This window comes from Anopheles coluzzii, chromosome 2 (assembly GCF_943734685.1).
Source record: "Anopheles coluzzii chromosome 2, AcolN3, whole genome shotgun sequence".
Taxonomy (NCBI): Eukaryota; Metazoa; Arthropoda; class Insecta; order Diptera; family Culicidae; genus Anopheles; species Anopheles coluzzii.
The window spans coordinates 25,977,851-26,002,457 of NC_064670.1; the positions used below are offsets into that span (position 1 = coordinate 25,977,851).

The following is a 24,607-nucleotide window of genomic DNA, read 5'->3' on the forward strand; positions in this document are numbered from 1 at the left end:
CACCCACAAGGGCTCTGTGATTTTTATTGATTGCTATGGCGAAATAAATAAAAAAAAAAAACAACGGAAAGAAGCAATTGCACAGCTGTGGCACAAGTGTGGCGTGGCCAGCACAACCGCGTGTGTTGGGCGCGTTGATAAGATAGGAATTGGCCGCCAACACCCCGCGGGGGCTTTACAACGTGCAGCAATTGAGCAGGTGTTCCAGGTGCTAACACCAGCATGGTGCCATGAGTGGCTCTGCTCGGCCGAAATAATGGTCCAACAGTCACCAAACAGCAGTCAAGAAGACCGGGGGGGAGTCGGGTTGACCCGTGCGTGTTGATGAGCCAAAGTCGTCAGAGCAGACGTGCACCACCTGCCACCCATTCATCATCAGCTCCGTGAGACAGTGGCGACGAAGTGTGGACAGTTCGCAGCTTCTTCTTCTGCCAAGCGACAGACCCGGCGACCTGCGTGCTTGTGTTTGGTAGTGTGTGTGTTGTGTCCGCACAAAACAAACATGAGACGGTGGTGTGTACGGCACAAACAGAATATGTATATTTTATTCTACTCTTTGGTATCGTTATACAATAACACGTAATACACAATAACGCATACACACACGCAATGCGGGGAGAGGACGACTGGTCCTTCTCGCGCCGCGATCCTCACTGAGGACGTCACCGGATGACAGCCCTGCTGTCAACGGCGAGCCCTCAGGATGAGGCAGCGGTCTGTCCACAACAGTGTGTGATAGAGAACGTATGTGTGATAGGCGACGTACAGCAAACAAGTAAAAAATGTGTGATTGTGTGTTGTTTTAAGCTGTGCCAGCGGGCAAAATGTCAATAATCTTCAGTTGATGAACGAGACAAATTCAAATAGCCGCAAACGTGGACCCCAGTTAGACAACCTTCGCACCGGCACCTTGCCCTCGAAACCGTTCGGTGGTCCTTAGTGTCGTCCATTGTGGTCCACAGTTGGCAGGGGTCGTGTCACAATGGAAGTGATGCTGTGGCTTCGTTCCTACTGTTCTCTCTTCCCACTGTACAGTGCGCTATTGTTTTGCGATCCAGGCAACTGCCACCTGTCCACCCCACCTAGCGGTTGATTGCAAATGCAACGATTGCCGCGCGCATGCAGCGTTGCCGTTCGATAATTAGCAGCTTAAATAACGATGATTATTAATCGCCCTGTATCGCTTATCTTGCACAACTGCTGTTTGTGTGTGTGTGTTTGTGTACGTTGGGTTGGGGGGGTTGGCAATCGGGGCATTGGAGCGCGGTTGATTTAAGGGATGGAAGTAATAACGATTGCATTGCTACCAATACACACGCGCTGTATTTACAGGCGGGTGGTTTGTGTGAGAGGGGAGGGAGCAATTGGGGAGAGGGGGTGTTGATGTTTGCTAAGCATTAGACGCATATGTGTGTGTGTGCGTGTACGTTACGGTGGAGCATGCTCTACTAACACACTCTTGCAGCTGCCGGTGCTGCGCGTAAAAGAGAGTTACCGTGCAAGAGAGAGAGAGAGTGAAAACGAGAGAGAAAAAGGGGGTGACTTACCTGCTCTCTTTGTTCCCTGAGGGTTGCAAATGTGCGAAAGCTTCATACAGCGATATTAACCCTTGATATGGTACCCTTGATAGAGAGAGGAGAGCTCGTTGTAATGGAAATTTAGTTTGTTTTGCGCTAATATTCAGAATGATCGTAGCAAGCGATGCTTTTCGGTTGGTCTAAGCTTCCCATTTCAGGTTGCAAATCTGCCCCAATCGCCAAGAAACCTTCCAGACGAAGGAAGAGAATCGGGGTCCGATGAAGCAGCAACAACAACCCCCTTTGGCTCTTTCTCTCAACTCTCCGACGGGCAATACCACCGACCCGCACACGCACACTACGACGGTTCCAACACAACCTTTCTTCAAACAAGCGATGTGAACACACACAGCGCATTTTTCTTGTACGAAAACTGTAAAGGCCGGGCTACATTGATCGTACTCGCAAGCGTAATTTTGATTTTCACTAGCGCATCTGGCGGCGACTGGTGGAAGCTATTTTTGGTCATCCAGGGAATGGTCATGCCGGATCTCAAAATTAAGTAGTTTTTCCATCGTTTTCCATTGCAAAAATGGATGCAATGCGTGCAAAACATGTGTATCTACGTTTTACAAAACTTTTCTCCTCCGTTTTTAGTAAAAAACATAGAAAAATAACGTATTTTCTGAAGCGGCTCCAAATTGTTTGGCAAAATGCTTCAGTCAGCCGCCGCCAGGTGCGCTAGTGAAAATCAAAATTACGCTTGCGAGTACGATCAATGTAGCCCGGCCTTAAGAAACCGTACGTGGCCAAACTGCGCAAACCGTACGGCGGTGGAAGCACAGCCGGAACCGAGTTTGAGGTTTTTGGGTAAATATTTACCACTCCTTTGCAGGCGTTGGGAGAAACGCACAAATAAAGGAAGAACAGCAAATGTGACTGTGCGGGTGGCGGGACTCACCCCCCCACTCCCCTCCCCAGTTTGCGTTTGCGCATGGCTCCGCTGCAAAGCATTTTGCGATCCAAAAGCTGACATCAACCAGCAAGCAAAGCGTCGTGCGCGGCTTTTCCCCTCGTTGGCTGGGCGGCCCCGGTGTCACATTCACGCACCGAGCGTCGGAGTTGTTGGTTGCGATTAGTGCCGGAGTGGCCGGAGTAGTTGGAAGGAAATTGGCTCTCGCTCACGGCTCACGGAACTCGGGCGATCTATTTCGCCCCCTTTTTCCCCAAAGGAGAAGGAGTAAAGAGCGTCTGCATCACGCAAAAAGTGGGGAGTCTCACAAAATAATAAAGTGTCACGTGTCTGTGTGTGTGTGTTAGTGTGAAGAGTAGATAATTTGTTTGAAAGTACGCTCGCGGATCATCGCGATCACTCGCCGTGGATTAGTGTTTGAAGAAAGACGGGCCGCGGAGTAGTAGCGCGCTGATCTTTGGGGCATTGGTAATTTCGCTTTCGCCCGTTGTTTCTGTGGCGAAGTGTGTGTGTGTGTGTGAGTGTGTTTGCTTTGGTTTCAACGACAAACGTTGGCAAAAATTGTGCTCCAAATCCAAATTTAATCAAACATTTGATCCCATTTTGGTTGATGTTAAAAGCGGATGAGAAAGTTGGGCAAAAACCGTCGTGTGTGTGTGTGTGTGTGTGTGTACGAGTGTAGTAAGGCTTTCAAACGACGGTTTTGCATGATTGCGAAGGTAAACAAGGTTGATGAAGGTGGTGTTTTTTTTTCTTCTTTTGGTTTTCTAATCAACCCTCACTGACTTACCAAAAAGGAGAAAGAAGCAAAGGCATGTGATATGTAGCTGTGTGTGTCTGTGTGTGTAGTAAGTGACGCAATGCAATGCGAATTGCAAATGTACCAGGGTCGCGCACGACGCTGGTTTGATGTGCGCCGCGCGCATTGCTTTATCAACTCGCGGAACATGATCGGAAGCAATGGACAGGAAGCAGAAGGCAAAGAACTGAAAATATGGGGCTGTTGATTCACTATTTTTGCGCATTCGAATCCATCTGACCGTGCCGTGCTGATGTGTTGATGTGTTGTTGTCGAGCTGGCAGGCAAGCAGAGCAACACATCAAAAATCACACGCGGAAATTGCAAAAAAAAGAAACGGACAACCAAACACGAAGTGCCGTATTTTTAGCATTGCGTAGTGTCTGCACACTCAGACAGACAGCGGGGGGAAAACGCAAACATAACACAACGTCGGTGAAAAACAGCATCCACAAGATTAATATCATTTTCATGCGCAGCGTGTGCTAGCCGATCTCGCGATCTTGAACGCGAATTTTGGGAAGGGCGGAGGGCGGCGTTTGGGCGGGTTAAACCGTTATGTGGCGGAGAACCATCCTTCCCCCTTGCTGAAGAGAGAACTGAGGAAAGAAGTGGATGAAGTTTTGCAGTTCAACTCCCAGAAAACACACACTCAAGACACACAGAAATGTACAGTTTGCACGTGTACGGGCTGCGCCGTGTGCAGAGAAAGTGCGGTGGTGCAGAGAAAGGGGCGGGAAGGTGAAAACGCCGCGGAGAAATGAAGTAGCCGTGTGCCATTTTTCTGTGTCACCCTTGGCCCGCGCCGGTGGATGCTGTATACATGGGTGTGTACGGTTGTGGAAGGCGTCATCTTAGGGACTTGTGCTGGACAGCGTACTCAGCGTGACAACGGGAATGATGGCAATAACTTCGTTCTATTAGTTTTAGCCTTAAACACAATTTACATTTTGCTATTCCTTTTTCAATGGCCTATTTTCAGTAAACTGCTGTTCTGGCGTTTTTCTGTACTGTTGAACTAACTAACTGAACTAAAGATGCTGAATAGTGCATTGCAGAAGTCTCTTTTCACCCTTAACAAAAGAGCACACACACGGCATTTCCACCAACAAATGGGAAAATCCAATGATGCACCTTGCAGCCATCCCGACTGCACCCGCCATGTAACTATAATTGCTGCTGCAAATCCATTTAATTGCCACCAACGGAACCCGGGGAGCGTTTTGCTTTCATTTTATTGCTGACCGTTTGACACACACCACACACCGAACCCCCACACACACCTCTGCTGGCCTCTCTCTCACCGTAACTGCTGTAACTAGCCAACCGGAGAAACCGGACGCGACAATCATGTATATACGTTTCGCGCTTATAAGTGTGTGCGCTGACTGATTGACGGCCATCCTTTCGCGCAATGGCCGATTATCTCGGACGCTATAGAAGAAGCACACGCGGTGGGGCAGAAAACATGGCTGATGATAAAACAACAAAAAAAAACCGCGCGCAATGATTAAAGCAAGAAAAAATCAAGCAGCAGAGCGGCACGCGCAAACACACACACACATACACGCAGGAGCAACTCTATGCGGCTGTGCTGTTTTGCGTAGCGCAATGATGTATTGGTGATGCGCAAAGAGCAGAGCACGATCAGCTGACGGGATGGCGACGACGACGACGACGATGGCGACAAAATTAGCGAATCAACCCGCGGCAATGAGCGTGTCTTATCAGCGCTAATCATTGCGTAGATTGGGTTGTAGCAAAAGCATCGGTAGGCTTTTTTCAATCCAATTACAGGGTTTCTTAGCGCATGTTTCGGGCAGCCACTTTGGTGTTTTAAATGCTGCAATTTCAATTGCACTGTGTCAGTTGGTTGTATTGTTCATACGTTGTGATTCGCCATATTGAGTTAGGCTAATTTCGGGCAAACAATTGTACCTTACAGGGTTTTGCATTGGTTCTCATAGTTGTGGGACACTTCCTTTACTCTTTCCTATTGAAAGTGAGCTTCATACGTTGGAAATTGGACTCTATGGCACCCTTTTTGGGCAAGCTTGTTGGAAATTCCTATTCCAAATGTCCAACAAGGATGCAAGCGAGTCCAATTCCCATTACAATAAGTTCATTTCATGCAAGAAATAGTCAATAAAGTGTCCCACAGCTATGAAAACTCCTGGAAAACCCTGTAAAAAAAGGTTTGTTTTTCATTTTTAAATTGCAAACAGTTCCCTATTTAACTGACAACATCGTTTCAAAACACGTTTTCCGCCAATTCTTGACAAAAACGTGTGTTTCTGCCAGACTAGTATGTTCCGGCGCGTGGTTCTGTATGGAATGTGGACACATAAGCAGGGTAAAAATTAAACTCCATGTAAAAAAAAAATAGCCAGAAATCGTAAAAATATCCCTGTTGAGATTCTTTCTGGACGAAACCCCTGAAAACCCGGTAATAGAGGGATTAGAAGGCTTTTATTTTGCCAATTGAACCGTGTTGGTTACTTTTACTAAAGATTAAGAAATACAGCAAAAAACGTATTGACGAAAGAGATAATGTTGTCCCCATTCGTCATTACTATTTTAAGCTAGGAGTGTGCTCCAAACGCGTGTTTTTGACCAGATCATTAAAAGAAGCAAAAAAGAGATGCACTAGAGTGAGTATGCATATGTGATTCATCTGTATACTTCGCTCACTCACCATAATATGTCCGATTAATCACACATTAAATGCGAATTTTGCTTCTTCGAACCGAAGTGTGTTGATGTTTGATCGCACCCCGCTTAAACAGAGCAAAACATTCGGTAAACATATATTATTATTAACGCCTACCAGAGCGCAAAACATCTCTCTGTCGTCATAAGCTGCTAAAACTCTCGTCTGCGTGTGTTTTTGTCCCCCCACCCTCCCCTCTCTTGCCTTTCGGTGTGATCTTATTTCGGTGCGATTAATTTATAACGCAGCACATCAGCACGCGGCGGCTACGGCTCGGTTCCTCCGTAAGCACGATAAAATGACGTGGACCTGCGTCATTTAGCCGCTGCCGCTCGCCAAAGGGGACAGTACAGCCAGTCGACGACAGTTCGAGGCCCGATATTAACGTTTCAGTTTTCTCCTACCACGTTGGTTTTCTCTTCTTCGGTGCAGTTTTAGTACGTGCCCATCGTCGTCCTCACATTCACCGTGGTTCCGCGCCGCCGTGTGCATATCGCCGCATGAAGATGAAGAGTGGCTTGTGAACCAAAACTGAACTGCAGCGATGCAATAACCGTGCTATTACCACAACCCTTGTGCAGTGTGCGTGTGTGTGTGTGTGAGTAGTGCTTAAAGTGATAGAGACGGGGACCATAGAAAGAGAGAGAGAGGCGCAAACCGTGTCGATGCCGGCCGCCGCGGCAATGGTTTCGATGCCGAGCGAACCGCCGTCGTACTACGCCGACGGGCCGAAAAAGGGCTCCGGCAAGTTTCTGACCCACTTCGCCCGCCGGCTCCGCATCGGCAAGGGCTCGTCCAAGGCGAAGGGCGCGTCGGCAAACGCTGCCCAGAACGAACTGCTCGAGATGGACTCGGAGGAGGACCGCCACTGCGGCGGAGAGTCGGAAGAGATTGTGATACTGCGCCATCCGGCCGCTGCCGGCACGCCGGACGAGCTGCTGACGGGCAGCTCGGGGGCCGAATCGGCCACGATGGTGCTGCTGGTGCCGGGGACGGTCGCACCACCGCCGCCGCCACCGTTCAAGCGGGGCAACTCGTTCCGCCAGAGCCTGAGCTATCTGCTCAAGCGCACCCGGCCGAAGCTGACGGAGCGGTCCTGCACCAGCGACAGTGACGTGGTGCACGAGCTGGACGAAGACGCGGCCCGGGCAGGGGGCGGCGGTGGGGCCCGCGGCAAGCGCCCCGTGCTGGATGCGTTCCTGCCCGAGCAGGTGCCGGCCAAGCGGCACAGCACCGGCGACATCTTCAACGAGGATCTGGACGCGACCGAGCGGGCCCAGGGCCTGGGAGTGCCCGGTCCCGGGCGGCATCGGCGCGTGCACTCCGACTCGACCGGCTGCGGGCCGATGGCGGGCAAGCCGCCGAGCTCCTCCCGACCCGGACAACCCAAGTGAGTGTTCCCGTTCCCTATTTCTGCTTTTATCTTTTAGCCACAAACATCCCTGCCTTCACCACACACACACACACAGCTCCACACTGATGACCTTTTTTGTGTGCATAATATCCGCTTAAGTTTTCACCCGCCACTGACAATTGGATTGGATTGGATTGGTGGGGAGCAGAGTGTTTCACTTAACTCGGCCCATGCGAAGGATGGTTAGGTTTATCAGTGGCACACAACGAGACCTTCTCGTGCTCGGGTACGCCCACCGTTGGCTTTGCGTTGTTCCATTCTATCCTCGTGCCCCAATGGCGAATCTCGGATGGTGGCGGTAGCGCTAGCGTGTTCTAAGCCGCCCCGGAGTTCCCGGTTCAAGCCGAGAGGCAAGCCTTTATCGCTCTGACCTTTACCTTCCGATCTCGACAGCTCATCAATCTTGCGAATGCAAAACGAGTTTTCATTTGGCGTGCGGCCATCGAATGTGTTATAGCTTCGGTTCGCTGACAACTTCCCGCCCCGTCCTTACCAAATGGGAGGTCGTTTTTTTAATCCACAAGGGAGCTAAAAATAAGCGTTACTTGTTCGACGACTTTCATCATTATTGCACCAACTCATTTCAAATCATGTAAAGCCAGTCTCATTTTCGCTTTTCTATCCATTTGTGGTTTACTCAGCTTAACATTTAACCTTTTCTTGCATGCTTTTTTTTTGGGAATTTGCTTATTTTTCTCTTTAATGTAGAGCTTGTGTTTTAGGTGTGACCCTCCTCATTCTCTCACTCTCTCTTTCTCTATCAGTAATACACACCCCGTATTAGCAATCAGCAATCCCCGTAGGCTTGTGTAGTTAATTAAATGGCTCCCTTCCCCTGCCTAGCTTACGGCACCGCAGTGTGTAAAAAAGCAATATGGAAATGAGTTCAGCAAATAGTGTACGACATGTGCCCCGTAGTCTCCGTAGTAAGGTAGTAAGGCTCACCGTTCTGGCACCCCGGGACTGCTTACAGAAATAGACTTCTAATGGATTAGGCCGCACGGATGGGCGGGATGGATGGATCGAGTTAGCGAGCACATAGAGGAAGGCGGAAAGGAGTAGAAGCAGAAGAGAGCATACTTAACAGCGAGCATAGGTGGCGGTGAGTGGTGAGCGTTTGCCGGCCACACCTCAAACCGAAACCTGGCCAGCATAATGGGGTGAATAATCAAAAGAACTTTGCTGCCCATTTTCAGGTCAAGGTCGTCGCCGAGCGGTTGGAGGTGATTGATATTAGTTTTTTGTTGATGTGTTTGGTACCTTTTGGTTTTGATCTCACTTTACTGAGAGAGAGAGCGAGCGAGCAAGTGAGTGGGTGGTGCTCTGGTTCTGTGTCCACATTTTGATGAAGTGTTTTTTCCCACCAATACCAACTTGACAGTGATGTCGAACGGTGCTTTTACACGTGCTAAGGGCACTTACTCTTACCGCCGTGACCTTTAACCTTTCCAGTCGAAAATGTATTTATTTACCTTCTTTATTTACTTGATAAACTTTGATATACTAAAGACATTCCAGTAGTCAACAGAGAATTTGTCAGGCTCTAAACTCTCGTTTTGCAATCTAGAGATCAGTAAACTTCTGCGGAAGTTACGTGACACAGTCATCAAATATACGCCAGTTATGGGTTCAAATCTTGTACGGATCGAGCTTCCCATGCTCAGAACTAGACCTTCTTACTATTGCTATACTATAGGACAGATAGCCAAACCCGCAAAAGGTTAAAAGCCTATGCCTAGATTGGCTAAGGTTGTTGCGTCAAATAAAAAGAAGAATAATAGAGCTCAAGATCACGACTTTTGGTTGGACTAAAGTTCCCAACAGAAAAGTGGTTAAATAACATTTTAATGTACCATTTAGACGCACTATTTCGTAGTTTCCTTCCCAAAAAAAAAGTGCTCCTTGATGCCGCCTATGGCACGACCAACACGACTGAGAAAAGGCCAACACAAAATGAAGCCATTAAAAACACTCTCTTCGACGGCAATCATCAGCTGCAACACCGTAAACCAGTTCTCGGAGGAGGAACTCGTTCACTTGCTCGAGATCAGTTTTTGGACAGGTGTACGTCCCCGAGTTCCACCGCACTTGGTAATGCGTGTGCGTTAGCAACTTCTTTACGTCTTCAAACACCAAAAGGGAAGCGAAATGCGTCAACGCTCGTGTGTGCGTCCCAAATGTGGATTACAAACGCGCGTTCTGTTCCGGCGTTTCGTGTACTTCCTTCGTTACTTTCCTCTGCCTGCCCTCGCCCGGGGTTTGAGGTTCCACTTCACTGCAACGCCGACGGCAAACCAAGCTCTATCAAAAAGAAAAAAAAAAAAAAGAGCTGGATGGTTTGTTCGTGCCTCTTGTCTCACGATGGTGTAACGGGCACAGTTTTATGGCCCAACCGACATTATACATTCGGACTGGAATATGGACCGCAATGCATTACAGACAAAAAACAATTCCTCCGAAAACCCATTAAAGTAAACCGAATGACAAAAACCGAAGCGATACAGAGACAAACGGTTCTTGCCGGCTGAGTGTGCCATTAATTAGCAAAGCATAGTGTTCTTCTTTTTTGTCTGAAATCTCACAAACGATGATAACGGAGCGGGACGCGCGAAAGAAGATTTGCCGTTTGCCAAAAAAGAACATTGCGTTCCGCCGTCGCGCACATCTCGCGTAATGAGGTCAACGGTGTGGTGCAAAAAACGGGTCGTTGTCCAGTTGGCGAATGAAGCAAGGCGCGCGTGCGATCGAAATGGCCGGCCAGATGAAGTACCGATACGCTTAAGCTCCACACTTCAGAGTATAAACAGCAACACCAACAAAAAATACTCCTCCAAAAACTAACCTCCCGTTGTGAACAACGTGTGATTTCCGGTTTGGCTGGCCAATATTGGCAACGGAGTATTCACCATTCCAATCGGGATTTTCCACCCCAAAACGCAGCAAAAACAAAACACACACGGCGAACGATCTCTCCTCAGTGTTGTGCTGCGGGAACGTTGAATTCTAACGCCTAACAGTGCCTGATAAATGGAAGGCAAGGGGGAGTGTTTTATTGCCTCTTTTGCCACCCGCTTTGCTTTGCCTCACATTCGGGTGAATGGACGTTAAAGTGATCTTTCGCACTACCTTCCGTTAAGCACTGGGTTTCCTCGTACAGCTCGTGCACCGGCGGGTTGATTTTAATGTAAATGTGTATGCGAAAGGTTAATTCTAATTGCGCCAATTACAGTTCAAAAGCGCATCCCCAACAATGCATTACAAGCAGCACATTAAAGCGGGTGAACACACACTGTGGTGTGTGCACATTAATTTGCTTGGCCATGTTGTGTGTTGCATATTCAAATTGTGCGGGTGCATCGATCACAACCCTTCGCGCGCGCGCACACACACAAACCACCAGTTGTGTCGCCATTTTGCTGAACGACGCGTTTACGCACCACCGAAAACGTGGTTCGATCTTACCGCCTGTGCGTGTGTGTGTATAAGTTAATTACGAATGGAATTTAGCGTATTATTTCAACCTTTTCGCACCTCCAAACCTCACTCACTCTCCCCCGGCGAAAAGAGGGTGATGTAAAAAAACGCGTGGAAAATCCACTCACATCAAGCTCCGCTGCTGTTGCTACGATGTATGTTTTTCCCTTCGCCATTGTACACACATCACACAGCACACACACTACGGTAGTGGAGCAAATAGAGTTTGCACTGAGAGTGAGAATGTACACGCCAGCAGAGACAATGCAGCGGGAAAGCACCCCTTGGCCCGGCGCGTTTGGGGAGAGAGAGTTGCGCCAAAGCACAGCGGCCGATCGACCGACCCGACCCGACCCGACGTCAGTGGCGCATCTCCGCGCGGTGTGTAACACCCTCACAGCGAACCGTTAACTGCTACGCGTAGCTACAGCACTATTGGGCCGTGGACACACTACCACGTTGCCACCGGGTTGTGCTGCTTCGACAGTCCGCAGCATTTTGCGGGAGATCGCGAGCGGCGGCTGCTGCCATTGTTAACCGTGCTGTCCTGTGGGCCGGTGGGTTTGCGCGTTCGCTTTCCGGTTTCGGTCGCGCGCGCTAACGCATTCGTCGTTCTCGTACGTTTCGGAAAAGAAAGGTTTTTTGTTGTTGTTTGTGCTGACGATGGTTTTATTACAAGCGTGTGGAAATTAGTGTTCGATCATAGTTTGTAAACGTGTCACCAGTGAAGATGTAAAAGGCAATTTTCGCGAAGTGTGCGAGTAGCATCGAAGTGTACGATCGCACATTTTTAAGTGTGTTTATTGCGTGGGGGTTGCGAGTTCAAACATATACACCAAAGCCTCCACCGTCGCATTTCCATTGCGGCAAAGTGCTGTTGTTTCTCATGTGTGATGAACGTTGCATTCGAATTTGCGTAATGTTTTCGGAAGCGAAACAACACAATCCGTGCAAACATAATGCAAATAGTGGGAACCGGCGTGGAACTCTTCCCAGATTCCTTTTTTCTTCGCCCCTTATCGTTCCGGCGATAGTTTATTCGTGCAATCGTGACATAACCCTTTCATTGTATTCTATTCCTCTATTTTCCATTCCCACCAACACGACGTATGCTGTAATTTTCTTCCTCGACCTGCTCGCGTCTCTCAAGCGAGGAAGGATTTCCATTGGCCTTGGTTATTTAAATTGAAACATAATTTAAATTCGACATGTTTTTTTGACAACCAAACAGACAGGATAGAAAAAAAAGAAACAGTTCGTTCGAAAGTGTGCAAAAGTACACGTGTAGGCACAAAAAACCCCCCACGTCGAATAACCAAATAGCGCTCAATAATAATATCCCTATCCGATTGGTTTCGAACGCGGTAGGAAGTGTCGGTGGGCTAAACGAGCGGTTAGTAGTTTCCTTGCCTCTTCCTGCTTCAATGCGAGCATTTCCCCATCCATTGCATTGGGTGGGCTGGCTGGTACATCGATTTCATAATACGCCACTCCATCGTATCACGGTTGAATAGTCGCCATTGCTCTTCCTGTACTGCTGCTGCTGCTGCAAGTGTGCATCCATTTGCTTGCACCAGTGCCACAACTACCAGCTCTGATGGGGGAAATGACGGCCGACACACGTTGCCGTCGATCGAAATAATGCCGGCCGGGTCTCTCTGGTCGGTCATCGGCACCACCCGAGACCGCCAGCATGGCGCGTCAACCCGGGCACCCCGTGTATTGATGTGCGATTAAAAAAAACGCAAAAAAGCCACCCCGGAAGGCACGATGGCGATGATGCCCTGCGCGTCGTACTACGCGTCGCAAAGCCCATAAAACCCAATCGGCAGAAACCCAGTCCGAACTGGGATGTGGGGGGGTCGATAATGATGGGAAGGAGGTTATCGCTGCAACCGGCATACGAGCACGATGGTATGCTTTTTTTTGCACGATTTCTTCTTGTACCGAGAAGAAGGCACTTGCTCCGTTTTTCTTGACCAAAGAAGTGAAGCGCACAGTGAAGCAAGAAATCAAGTGCTCGTTTCATCGCCAAACTGTCGCCACGTTTGGAAGCATTTTGATTTTTCCGTTTGGAGACTGGCTGACACTGCTTCAAACATGTCTCCCTGCTACACAAGGATCACTCTAATAAGGAGCTAACTTATTTATCCCTAATAACACCCATATCTTTGCATACGAAGGACGTTGCGTGGCTCTAGAATCTTCCCTAGAACAGGCGTCTTCCAATAGAGTGTACCCTTCTTTTTAAGCCCCTGACTCTGGTGGGTACAGTATCGTAATCAGTTCCGAGAGACATGGTCGTTCTGGTCGCGCTGGCTGATAAGAAACGGAAATTGCTCGTCTTGTTCTATCATCGCGGCGCAAACTCGCTCGCTGACAGTAAGCAGGAGGACTGGACGGCAGAGCAACAGCAGCAGCAGCAGCAGCAGCAGCAGATGCACAAAACAACGTCAATAAACAATGATATCAGGGGCGCGCTCTGCCACAGGTCACACAGAGCCACACGTCATAAAACACATCCTTGACACCTGGCACCTGGGCGCGCCACGGACTTATCGCACACATTGTGGACATCTGTTTTTGGGGGCTACGCAAATATGCTGATAGGTAGAACCACCCACCGCCTAGAAACCTGTATTTTCCGCTCCACTACCGGCGGTGGTTTTGACAATGTGTAATGACAATGCGTTGACAGTGCATTGACAAAGTGATGGGAGCGAATGGGAGAGCGAGATGTGTCAGCAGACGTGTACACCCATAAATTAGAGGTGGCAATATGGTACGAACGGAGGAGAGGAAGGAGAAGTTTGAGGTACCCAAGTTCCTTTTTTTCCCCATTGCCGTCGATCCTTGTGATACCACCACCACCACCATACGGTCGGGGCCAGGTTGGTGCTTTTAATTATTCAACAAGCGCGTTTCATAATTCACGGCTCCCCAAGCCCGACCTCATCATTTGGAGGTGGCAGAGAGTACACATTCTGGTGGGAACGAATACCTCTTGACTCCAACTCCAACCCGATAGCGCGGCTTAAGCGTTAAACTCACTCTTCCATGCGCTCCTTTGCTCTGGGACAGGACATTCTGCTATGTAGGACACAGAAATGGCATCAACATCAACAAGTATTAAGGCACACAGTGTGTTTGGCACAGCACCGAGCAGCAGCAGGCCGTGTGTCGTGTTATCGAGACATTCCCACAGCGTGGTTCGTTGTCAGAACACACGGAACAAATCGTAAAATATTCGGTTCGTTTCCCTTTTTTTGCTGATTTTTCCCTCTACTCTCCTGTGTAGTGTTCTTGCAGAGAGCCTGATTAGAAAACAAAAAGAACAAGAACAAAAGTGAAAGCAGCGAAGAACCGGTACCGGGGACTGTGATCGATCGCTGTTAGTGTATATGGGTGTGTGTAATACAGTGCTGGTTTCGCGCTTTTATCGTCGATAGGAACCGCCTTTCCCTTTCCCGAAAAGGACACAACCCCACCGGAGTGTGGAGCATGTAAAATACGTGTCCAATCGGTGGGTTAAGGGTGTCGTCGAGTGGTTTTACTTTATGTTTGAGTGGCAAAGAACACTACCGCGCTACCGTTTGAGTTTCGGAGCAAGAGCAAGCAACGCGATAGGCGCGGGTGGTGGTACCGGGCGAGATCATCATCATGTTGTGCTTTGTGCAGGGCATCGCTAGCATGAACCACGGTAGCGGCACTGCCAGCGGCAACAACAACACCGTCATGGTACGCAGCAACAGCAAGCTCGGCTCGTCCGAGGCGTCGTCCACGTCGTCGGCATCGTCCTCGTCGCCGGCTGGCAAGCGGCTGTACAAGGCCCGTCGCATGATGCTCCGTAAATCCAGGTACAGGCGCAAGGGAAGGGACAGATGGTTTGCTGTGACAGTTTTGACGCATATAAATTTAGACATACACACTGCTCTGCACCTTGCAATTGAGTGACGCGCTAATCGCCAGGATAACTTGGTTGGCCACCTCAGTTGCGACGGGACTGTACAGGAGAGGGGAAATGCAATGTGCTTAACAACACGTGCTACTTGGGAGTTGCGCGTACCTAATCTCTTACCACGCCTGGTGTCCAAATTTCGTCATCAGCAAGACAATTAACGACCGGCGGGCGATGGAGCTGGCGGTGAACGGCGCGATTCGTAATGACACCTTCCCGTCGTTGTGCGATTGCGTATTTCTTCTTCTTTTTTTCTATGTTTTTGCATTACCTTCTGTAACTCTGGTTTTCGGGGAGGGGATAGGATAGAATGGGGCAGTGGTCCCGGTCCCAGTGTGCTCTAGTTTCATCGCAAAACACGTGGCACACCTTGGAGTGGGGAGGCGGGACATAGGTTAAGGTGGTGGGCCATAATCCCATTACACAGACACACACACCGGCGCTGGCGTCCCCGGACCTCTTGGCTTGCAGCTCTATTTTAAGGTATCCCACCAACCCACCCAGGTGGTGTTGAAAAATTTCGAAGTGAACCTGCAGGCAGCAGCCGCCGCTTGTTGTATCGATTATACTTTACTGACGGCTAAACGGTAACCGGCAAAAACGTTGGACAGTTCATTGTCGCGTTCCCTTTTCGCTGGTGAAGTCGGTCTAGGTTACTCCGTGTCCGCTATTACGACGTTCACCAAACGGCAGACTAGAAGGAGAGCGCATCGGGAGCTTTGCGTTATGATGCGCTAATGCGTGGAAAAGGGCCGTAGGAACGGGGGTTCGGAACGGATTTTTGCAATGAATATAGCACGGAGAAATTACGATCCGGTTACGCAGGATGTATGACTGCATGCAGTGGAATCATCCTTCATGCGCGTTTGTTATGTGTGTTGCGCTGTGTATAAGTTATCGCTTTTAGGAAGTAAAGCTTAGATCATTTAGAAATGGACCACTTTACCGAGACGATTTTGATGTATACTAGGACATTGACGTTGAGAGGTAATAATCTTGTGCAAGTTAATTCTGGAGCACGTATTAGTTCCATCAACTAAACTCTCACCTTTGATTTCAATTGTCATGTAAATATCGTTAGTTAGGGAGTTGATTAATCAACATTTTTGGGTCCAGATATGACCACGAAACTTAGAAACACATATTCAAGCAAATAATAGCCGGCATCGCGAATAAATGAACACATTTTAACAGTCGTTTAAAGTTCATTTTGGTTTAACCGAGTTCATTTGTTGTTCATTCCTGTTAAAATAAACGACCGTCAAAACAGTTAACGACTGCTCGATATCGCATATAGGCAAACACGGGTAAAAAATCGGGCAGTATAATTAAACGACTGTTAATTTGTATCGCATACGCTCTTGACAGTCGTTTGTTTAACGACGGCATAGGACCAGTCGTTAAAATTAACAAATGAACTCAATGCGTTCGCGATGCCAAATTCTAGCAATTTTTAACGACTCTGGTTAATTTTTAACGACTGTTAATTTTAAACCAATTCTTTCGCGATACCAGCTAATATTTAAAAAAATGATGTTACCCTTCATTAGGGTCTTTGAGTTCTGTGTTTTTGGAAACATTACGGCAAATAACCTCCAAATCTCAGTAATAAAACAAGTAATAGATGAGCTCGCCTAACTAGCCCAGAATCGTTTCAGATCGAACAGATCGAAAGTGTTTGAAATTTAAGGATGTAGGGAGCAAATGCTCACTTCAAGAAGTGATGGAATAACTTCCATGCTAAAAAATGCGAACTTCCAAAATCGTCATCCAGGAAGATTTGTTCAAAACCTATTGAGAAGAATCCATTTGAAAGCCAGACATTTTTTTCACAAGCTTAAATTTTTCCAAAAAACATGAAACTACTCATCTTATTCTTTAGAGTTACAAATAATTACGCGTGGTCATGCCGGGCCTTTAAACAAACTTCCAATATTCATAAGTACCTGAGGATATTCTGGATGAGAATTGTTCCCGTTCGACCTTGTAGAACCCAATGCGTCTTTCGAATAGACCACAGAGCCATCTCAAAATATATAGTTATGTTCTGGATTTGATCCAACGAAACCTTTCCTATTGGGACAATAAATAAAGTGTCCCATTTCACAATACAGGGTTTTCGAGGATTATATAGACATGTTCAGCGAGTTGTAGATTCGTTCAGGCATATAATAGACTCTTTCAGCGAGATATAGAATTGTTCGGATGTAGGCGTAGACATGTTCAGCGATTCTGTAGAGCTGTCATTTGTTTTGTTTACACACTGTGCCGCAGGGTTCAATTTTTCATTCTTAAAAGTCCTAAAAGTAGCTAATAATCATTCTCCAAGCTGTTGAATACATAAATTAGTTGAAAAAGCATATTTTTTCGAAAACCGTTTGTTTACCTTCTGATGAGAATGATCCAACTTGCAGTCCAAGGGGAACGAAAGTGACAGCTCTACAGTATAACCCAAAGTTTATATAATACAGAGGTCGAGTCGTCCAGAACATTTGATCAAAAAGCGTGGGAAAGTTTTGACAGCTGGATGAAAAAGCTTCAATAGTTTCATCGTAGCATACATTGAGGTTTTAGTTGTTGTGCATGCATTGGTCTGAATGCATTTTTGGTCATTTTTACATCGTTTGTTCGTAATATTGCACTTAAAAAAGTTGACGAATAACAAGAAAAGATAGAATTAAGTACAATTATTGATTATAACAAGATCAGTGCCCAAAATTAGGACGAAATCATGTGTAGCTCAAGAGAACCAAAGCTAACAGGCTTGTTTCCTGATTTTATTCGTTTTCAAGTGATGAATTATTGAAAAAACTTCTCCATGCCACGTAAATGAGAAGGAAATGTATAGTTACACTAGATTTTGTGCAGAAAAAGCACAAATGGCCCTAAAAAGTGTTTGGTTGTGTGGAATCGCTCACAAACTTTTTCAGCTAAGTGTCAAAAACAAGCTTTCAAAATGGTGGACCAAAAGCGAGCTATGCATCGACCTCTGTATTATATAGACTTTGGTATAACCGAACATGTCTACGCCTACTTCCGAACAATTCTATATCTCGCTGAAAGAGTCTATTATATGCCTGAACGAATCTACAACTCTCTGAACATGTCTATATAATCCTCGAAAACCGTGTAATCTAGACCTAACATTATATTGCATGAAATCTTTGCCTTATATTACAAAAATGCCTACTAACGTATGCTGTTGGTGCTGCTTGTTTGTAAGACACTGCTTATTAAACGTTTTCCTTTTTCTTTACTTTTCCTTCCCAGATCCGCCAACAGTGTGGGACTAGGAACGCGACCCCTGCCACTGTCCAGCACGATAGAACCGCTCAGCAGTGTGGATACCCCCGGTGGGCAGCCGGAGGGTGCGGCCCACCTAAATGTACTCTCACGCAGCCCTAGTCATTCGACGACGAAGAGCGATCCCAAGTAAGTAGCAGTGGTGGTTGCTGTGTACTCCCAACCTGGGCCCTTTTTATTTGAGAAAGTGAAGAGTCAACAAAGACCTCTCTCTCTAAGCGCAACACCGGTTTCACCTGTTTAGCGAAAGATGAGTCAGTGTTAAATTTCAACTAGAAACAAACGCAAAGGGGAAAATGGAACAGGCGTTATCTATCAGACGAATGGAGCGTTTTAGCCTGGCGTGTGAATCATTTCATTGCGATAAACGCACCGTCTTTTTTTTGGCAACAATCGATTCGATTGTAGGACACCGTCATGAGTAATGCCCTGCAGCAGACCCCTGTAGATGTGTCATAAAAAGCCGCTGGGCCACATTGCAAACACAAATTAAAATGGCTAGCGATAAACCGTGTTTAATTATTAAAGATATCAAGCCTAACGCATCAAAAGGGGGTAGAAAGAAAACTACTTCGGCACGCACAATTTCGCACACGTGGCTGTGAGTGGTTCCGCCGCTATCGCTATCGCGGGCGGGATCACGCGCTTATCAGGTCTTCCGGGCGAACGGCCAGGTGTTACACCCTGCGACAGACACACCTTTCCCAACACCACGTCCGCGAACCATTACGCGACTGTCTCTCACCCTCTATCTGTCATAGACAGGAAGAAAGGATTAACCAACCAGGTGGTACGCGTACAATTTGCAGCCAGAAATCTGGTTCGGGTGTGATCCTGCTGGCTGAACGGTTGGTTTGTTGCAATTTTCATTGTGCCCACGTGAGCAGTAAGTAAGGCTTATCGGCTGTTATTCCATGTTTTTTTTTTCTCCCCGCGTCACACTAATCCAACCGAAACACGAGACTTGGCTGTGACATGCACCTGCCGGCAGCGGGCGATTGTGTTGACAATGAATGCAGCACAAAATGCTTCCCGTCATACAGAGTAGATACTTGGCAAGTAGAGGCATATACCTCGATAAGACGAGCCTTCTTTTTTATTGCATCCGACCACAAAAAGGCAGGTGATGCCATTGCGTAGCTTGTTGCGCATTGGCGCAATCGGGTCACGGGTAAGTCCATTTTTGGCACACACCCCGTGCTTGCTTGCTCTGCCGACTTATCTCGGCCAACAAGCGGGATGAAGGGAAATAAAATGCTTCCGCCCAGCGGGAATGGGATCAGTGTAAGGGGGGTTTCTTTGGTAGCTTTGCAACAAAAATCATGATTTAGCAAGTCTATCCCAAAACAGCAGATGACTTTTACTTTTTTCCCTCTACCGGAGGTTAGCAGAGGAAAGAAGTGCCATATAATAAACGAACCTGTAAAACGGGGGTAAATGGGAGAGGGTTGGGTATGGATTTTCGATTTTATGGCGCTTATCACCGGTTCTCGAGAGTAACGGTTACCGATTTATGGTAACCCGAAAAAGAGAGAGTGAGAGAGAAAGAAAACGTTTCGCTAGAGTGTAACATTACCGATTTATGGTTTGTCAAGAAAGAGAACAAAAATACAAACATGTTTTGATCATTCCACACGTAAAAACGGAGAGAGAGAGAGAGAGAGAGAGGTTCTGGGATGAGCAGCTGTGGCCACGCACCAATCCAGCCGGGGGATGTGCGATAATGGCATCCCATTGATAAGATAATCCTTATCAAACCGAAGCAAGAGAGAGAGAGAGAGAAAGCGAGAGGGAGACAGAGCAAGATTGAGCGATACGTGGCGTCCCGCTGGAAGCAGTGGGCTTTTCGGGGGATCCGGACCTTTGCGATAGGAATCGAACTTTCTTAGCAGTCTTGCGTTCATGCGGCAAGATGACAGTTCAGTTCTCAAGTGGCATCGGGATCGTTCGGGTCAGCGCTTACGGGCAACAGTCGCACCCGCACACACAGTCAGTGTGTTTCATTGAACCTTGCGGAGTACCGCGTCCGTGAACGTGAATTTTGTGGCCAGGATAGACAGGGGCGACACTAAACCACTACTATCACCATCACTCGCTCAGGTTTTACACGGGCGGGTGACAGCGTAGACAATTAGGGTTAGAAAATAGTGATCATTGTTGTTTGTAAACAGTGTGCACTGTCACTCGTGCGTGCGTGTGTGGGTTTTGCGTGAAGAAAGTGACCTCTGCGCGCATCGTTTGATCGTAACTGCCAAAACGAGCAGTTAGGCAACGCAAATTCGGTTCCGAGCCGAGAAAGCGTGTGTTCAAAAATCGTTTGATCGTGTACCGACACGAAAACGGCTCTGTCGTGGCCACACAATGCCCCTTATTTACGATATCAGCCTGGTAAAGTACATGCGTGCGTGCGTACATTAGGGGGAGAGAGAGCGAGCGTGTGATATTTGAGACCGGCGCATATCGATTGCCAAGACCAAAGCGCAAAGGGCGAGTAAAGTGCGGCATTGTACAGTGCTCCGCCTGCCAGCATATGAAATCGTTGACAAGCACTGTGACGACAGGCATTACACACTACACACTAGTTTTATCTTGCTGTCTTGGGCACCGTTTGTGTGAGGAAGCGCTTAGTTAATGCTGGTGGTTATCAGTCAACCAAAAAAATAAACAACAACAACAATAAGTTCGCTTCAAGTCGTGCTGGCTCGTTAGTGGGAAAATAAGTGACAGGAGAAGAAGAAGAAAAAAAGAAGAAAACTTACACTACCGCATCGGGTAACAGACGATTTCAATACTGCTCGCTCGTTGTCCAACCTGTGCTTCGTTGCACCGCCTGCTGCTGCTGTTGCTGCTACTGCTATATCATGTGTTTCACCGTAAACGTCAAAACGAGATGAAACTTCTCCCTTCTTCTTCTTCGTCGGCTTCGCCTGCTGGCCCCTTTCTGTCGCCGGTCCGTGTTGTGGGTTTCGTCTGTGCCGTGTTTGTTGATGTTGTTGCGCTCCCATTCTGGGCCCAGCCGATCATGACGACGGCCTTCGGTTGAAGGAACACTTGTTGTCTGTTGATTGAACTCGTGCCACTGCCCCGCCGACGAGTGTGTACAGTAGTGGCAGAGGGTGGGTTTGCTGTTATGAAAGCATATTCACCCCCCCGAGCGCGGTCCCGGAGAGGCACACGATCAGCAATTGACAACATCGCTTTCATCGTGCAGTGGTGGTGGTGGTGCTGTGTGCATTCAAAACCGGCTACACGATCAGAACGATAACGATCGCGAAATGAGGTGTAGTGCGTGCGTGCAATTGTGACGAATTGGCTTGCGTTTTTTTTTTTGTGTGCAGTTCATCGGTGGCGGCACAAGCAATCGTAATAAAGTGTTGTTGGTACTGCTGTTGTGTGCTGTTATTGCTCGAGCGTTTCGATATACGAATCGAAAAGGCCTCGAAGAGAAAACCATCAAATTAAGATCGATTTCATCTCCTCTCTCCCTGTGTGTTTGCATTGTTCAGTGACTCACGAACACACACACATACTATCGAGTAGAACTCTTTGTTGAGAGAATCGTACACAGAGGACACACTCTGCTCCAAAATGCCTCTAACTCCAGCCTATTCGACACCAAACATCACCACCGAGGCGGATGAGGACGTATCGAGCGTTCGGTTGCGGAAACATAGTGCACTTTACCGGTAAGATTAGAACGAGGCTTTGTTTAAGGCACAAACCAATCTATAGAGCTTTATTAAAAGGTAAACAATCACTTGCGGGTATAAGTAAAGATCGAGATTCGAACCGAGTCGTGCTGGATGCTGCCTAGTATAGGCGTGTTGTATCTTTCAGGTACGCCACAGCGCCTGGAATACGAGAAGCAGTTAAAAAGCGTATATAAACGACAAGTTTAACATTGGCATCCATTCGAAATACGACAAAGGAAGAAAGGAGAGCACGATACAAATAATGCATAATGTACAACAAAAAAAGTCATTCAATTATCGAGCCTTTGATTAACCTGCTAAACCTCTTCTTGGCCTCAAAATGTCGTTTCTTTGCACCGCGCTGTCACGGGAAGGAATATTATAACGTCTGACGGAATAAAAAGCGCCAATAAACAATTGACTAATCAATCATGCGAATCAAACGAACTTGGCACCATGCCAAGCGAAAGAGAAGGTGTGCCGCGTTTGCGGATATTTTTATTAATAGTCCGCAGTGAAACTCTTTCCCATTTCAGGTTGTCATGTACTTGTAGGACTAATAGCATTCAATATGTGCTATAGTTTTATGCTATAATTTTATCCCAAATCTAATATTTAACGCTGAGCCCGTGTAGAAGCGGAAGAAGATGAACTTTAAAAAGAAGGTGATTAAATTTAGAAGAAGATGAACTTTAAAAATAGGTGATTAAATTTAGATTAAGCTGAGCACTGACAACACACAATTCCCGCTTTTGTAATGACGGTGCACACAAACACACACGTGGTAACAACTGGTGATTGTACACGTTCTTTATCATTGCGATGTCGAATCGTTTGGTTAATCGGTTGAACGTGCTACCCCTCCATTGCCCTGGTACAATGGGTATGAATGTGGTCATTGTGAGACGGCAGTTACAATTGAACCGGATGATCAGTTGACATTGCGAAGCAATGATACTACCCGTGGTGCCAATTGTATTCGCGAGGTAAATGAGGTTACACAGGAAGACATGTTGAGTTCTGTGCAAAATTAAAAGGGATTGAAAATCAATATGAAGGTACCCACGTAGAGCACATTTTACAGGTTAGCGTGCAGGGACAGTTTTGTTCTAGCTAATGCCATGTAGTCCCTTTGCCACCTGGTAAAAGTAATCGCAACAGCAATCTATAGATTAAGAGAAATCCCATTATTTTCCCACAATTCCATAAAACTAATTCATAAGGTAGCAGTTAGCACTTAGAGCACACGATAGCTCCTCCAATCTCTCTAGTAGTTTCTCCCAAATCGATCACGCCACATTCTTTTCCACCTGGTAAGAAGCGCACCTGTTATCAGTTTGGTTATGTTTTTTTTCGATCAGCAGGAATGTTAATGCCTCACTAAATGCTGATAGTGTATCAGGAGTGGAAGCGTGAAAACGGTTAGAATTAGATGGAGACCTTTGCCAGATAAGACATATAGTATAGCTGAACCCACTTTAATTACTGTTGTATAATCGATGGCAAGTTCCTTTACGAATGACATAAGTGCGACTACAAGTGAGTCTTTTTTCGTGCCATTTCTACCTTAAAATATTTAGCAAGCAATGAAACCTCCGGGAGGGAATGGTACCGCACTAAATCAACGGCTCACTTAGCAGCTGCTAAAACGACACCGTGCTGTAATTATGTGCTCAGCATGGCTGAAACAACACCAACATCGGTTGTATGCATGCTTTGCTGGCAAGGAATTTATTGGTCGTTTTGGGATGTTGGACACGCAAAGTGAAAGAATACCACTATTGCCAGCTATTGCCAGCCAGTCTCAGTCTCTGGTGGGAAAACGCAATACAGAGGAACTCCTGGACTGGTCGAGGCTACTAATCAGATGCAAATGGAATGCAAATTGAATTAGTACATCTTGTTGCATGACGGCGTGCTGGCCGTTGTTGTTCTGTTGTATCTTGACACCTTCCGATCGGGACGCTCAGCACACACGTGGTGGCACCAGAGAGAGCGAGAGAGAAAGCGAGAGACCCACACGGAAGGCGGTAGTGCGATCCGTAACAGCTGTTCTTAATTGGGGGCAGCCGCATGCCACGTTACTGCACTGGTACTACCGACCGACTGTTGCATCCCAAAGTGGTGCATTCTCAGCAATAAATAATGGACACCCACCCACCCACCCACTATCGATTGCATTACAGCTCCTCTCGCTCGTTGATCTTGACCTTCGGAGGGGTGGAGGCCACGCACAGTGTCCAAAGTCAATAAGGTCGCCGTTTATCAAGGGCAATAGCGAATGGAACTCGCGCACTGAACTCGCTGGTGGTGTTTTCTAACTGCTTTTTTTGTCGTTTCCGCCTTATTCCCCCCAGATCGCTCAAATCGCTGTCACCGTCGGCCCGGTCGTCCACCGTACGCAGCTCTAGTCCACATCCGCTGAAATCGTTCAGCAGCACGCGGGACGCGGGCGTCGACAAGCCGGACAAGCCGGAGAAGCACCACAAGAAGAAGGAGGGCGGCCTGTCCTGGGAGCAGAAAAAGTTTGCCCAACACTTTGCGCAAGTGCCGGACGATGAGGTGGTGCTGGATTGTAAGTGTCCTTTCGGTGGAAGAAGTTGACCTTTTTTTTTTAAAGCGCTTCTTCTATTTTGCAGATTTTTCCTGCGCCCTCGTTGGCGACATCCTGCTGCAGGGCTACCTGTACATCACGCAGAACTATTTCGCCTTCTACTCGAACGTGTTTGGCTACGTGACGAAGGTAGGGTGTGCCGTGCCGGTCAAG

General features: G+C 47.4%; 1 protein-coding gene across 10 annotated transcripts in view; it reads left to right on the top strand.

Moving 5' to 3' along the window:
- The window catches only part of LOC120949045 (protein Aster-B-like), a 33,177-nt gene that overhangs the window by 4,342 nt on the left and 4,228 nt on the right, over positions 1-24,607 (top strand). For 2 of the 10 annotated variants that reach the window (XM_049606299.1, XM_040366009.2), the window contains exons 2-5: positions 6,432-7,389; positions 18,116-18,277; positions 24,198-24,415; positions 24,480-24,583. In XM_049606299.1, coding sequence (XP_049462256.1) covers positions 6,665-7,389; positions 18,116-18,277; positions 24,198-24,415; positions 24,480-24,583 — 1,209 coding nt within the window. In that variant the 5' untranslated portion in view covers positions 6,432-6,664. The other 8 variants (XM_049606296.1, XM_049606298.1, XM_040366010.2 and 5 more) reach the window with 8 other exon arrangements.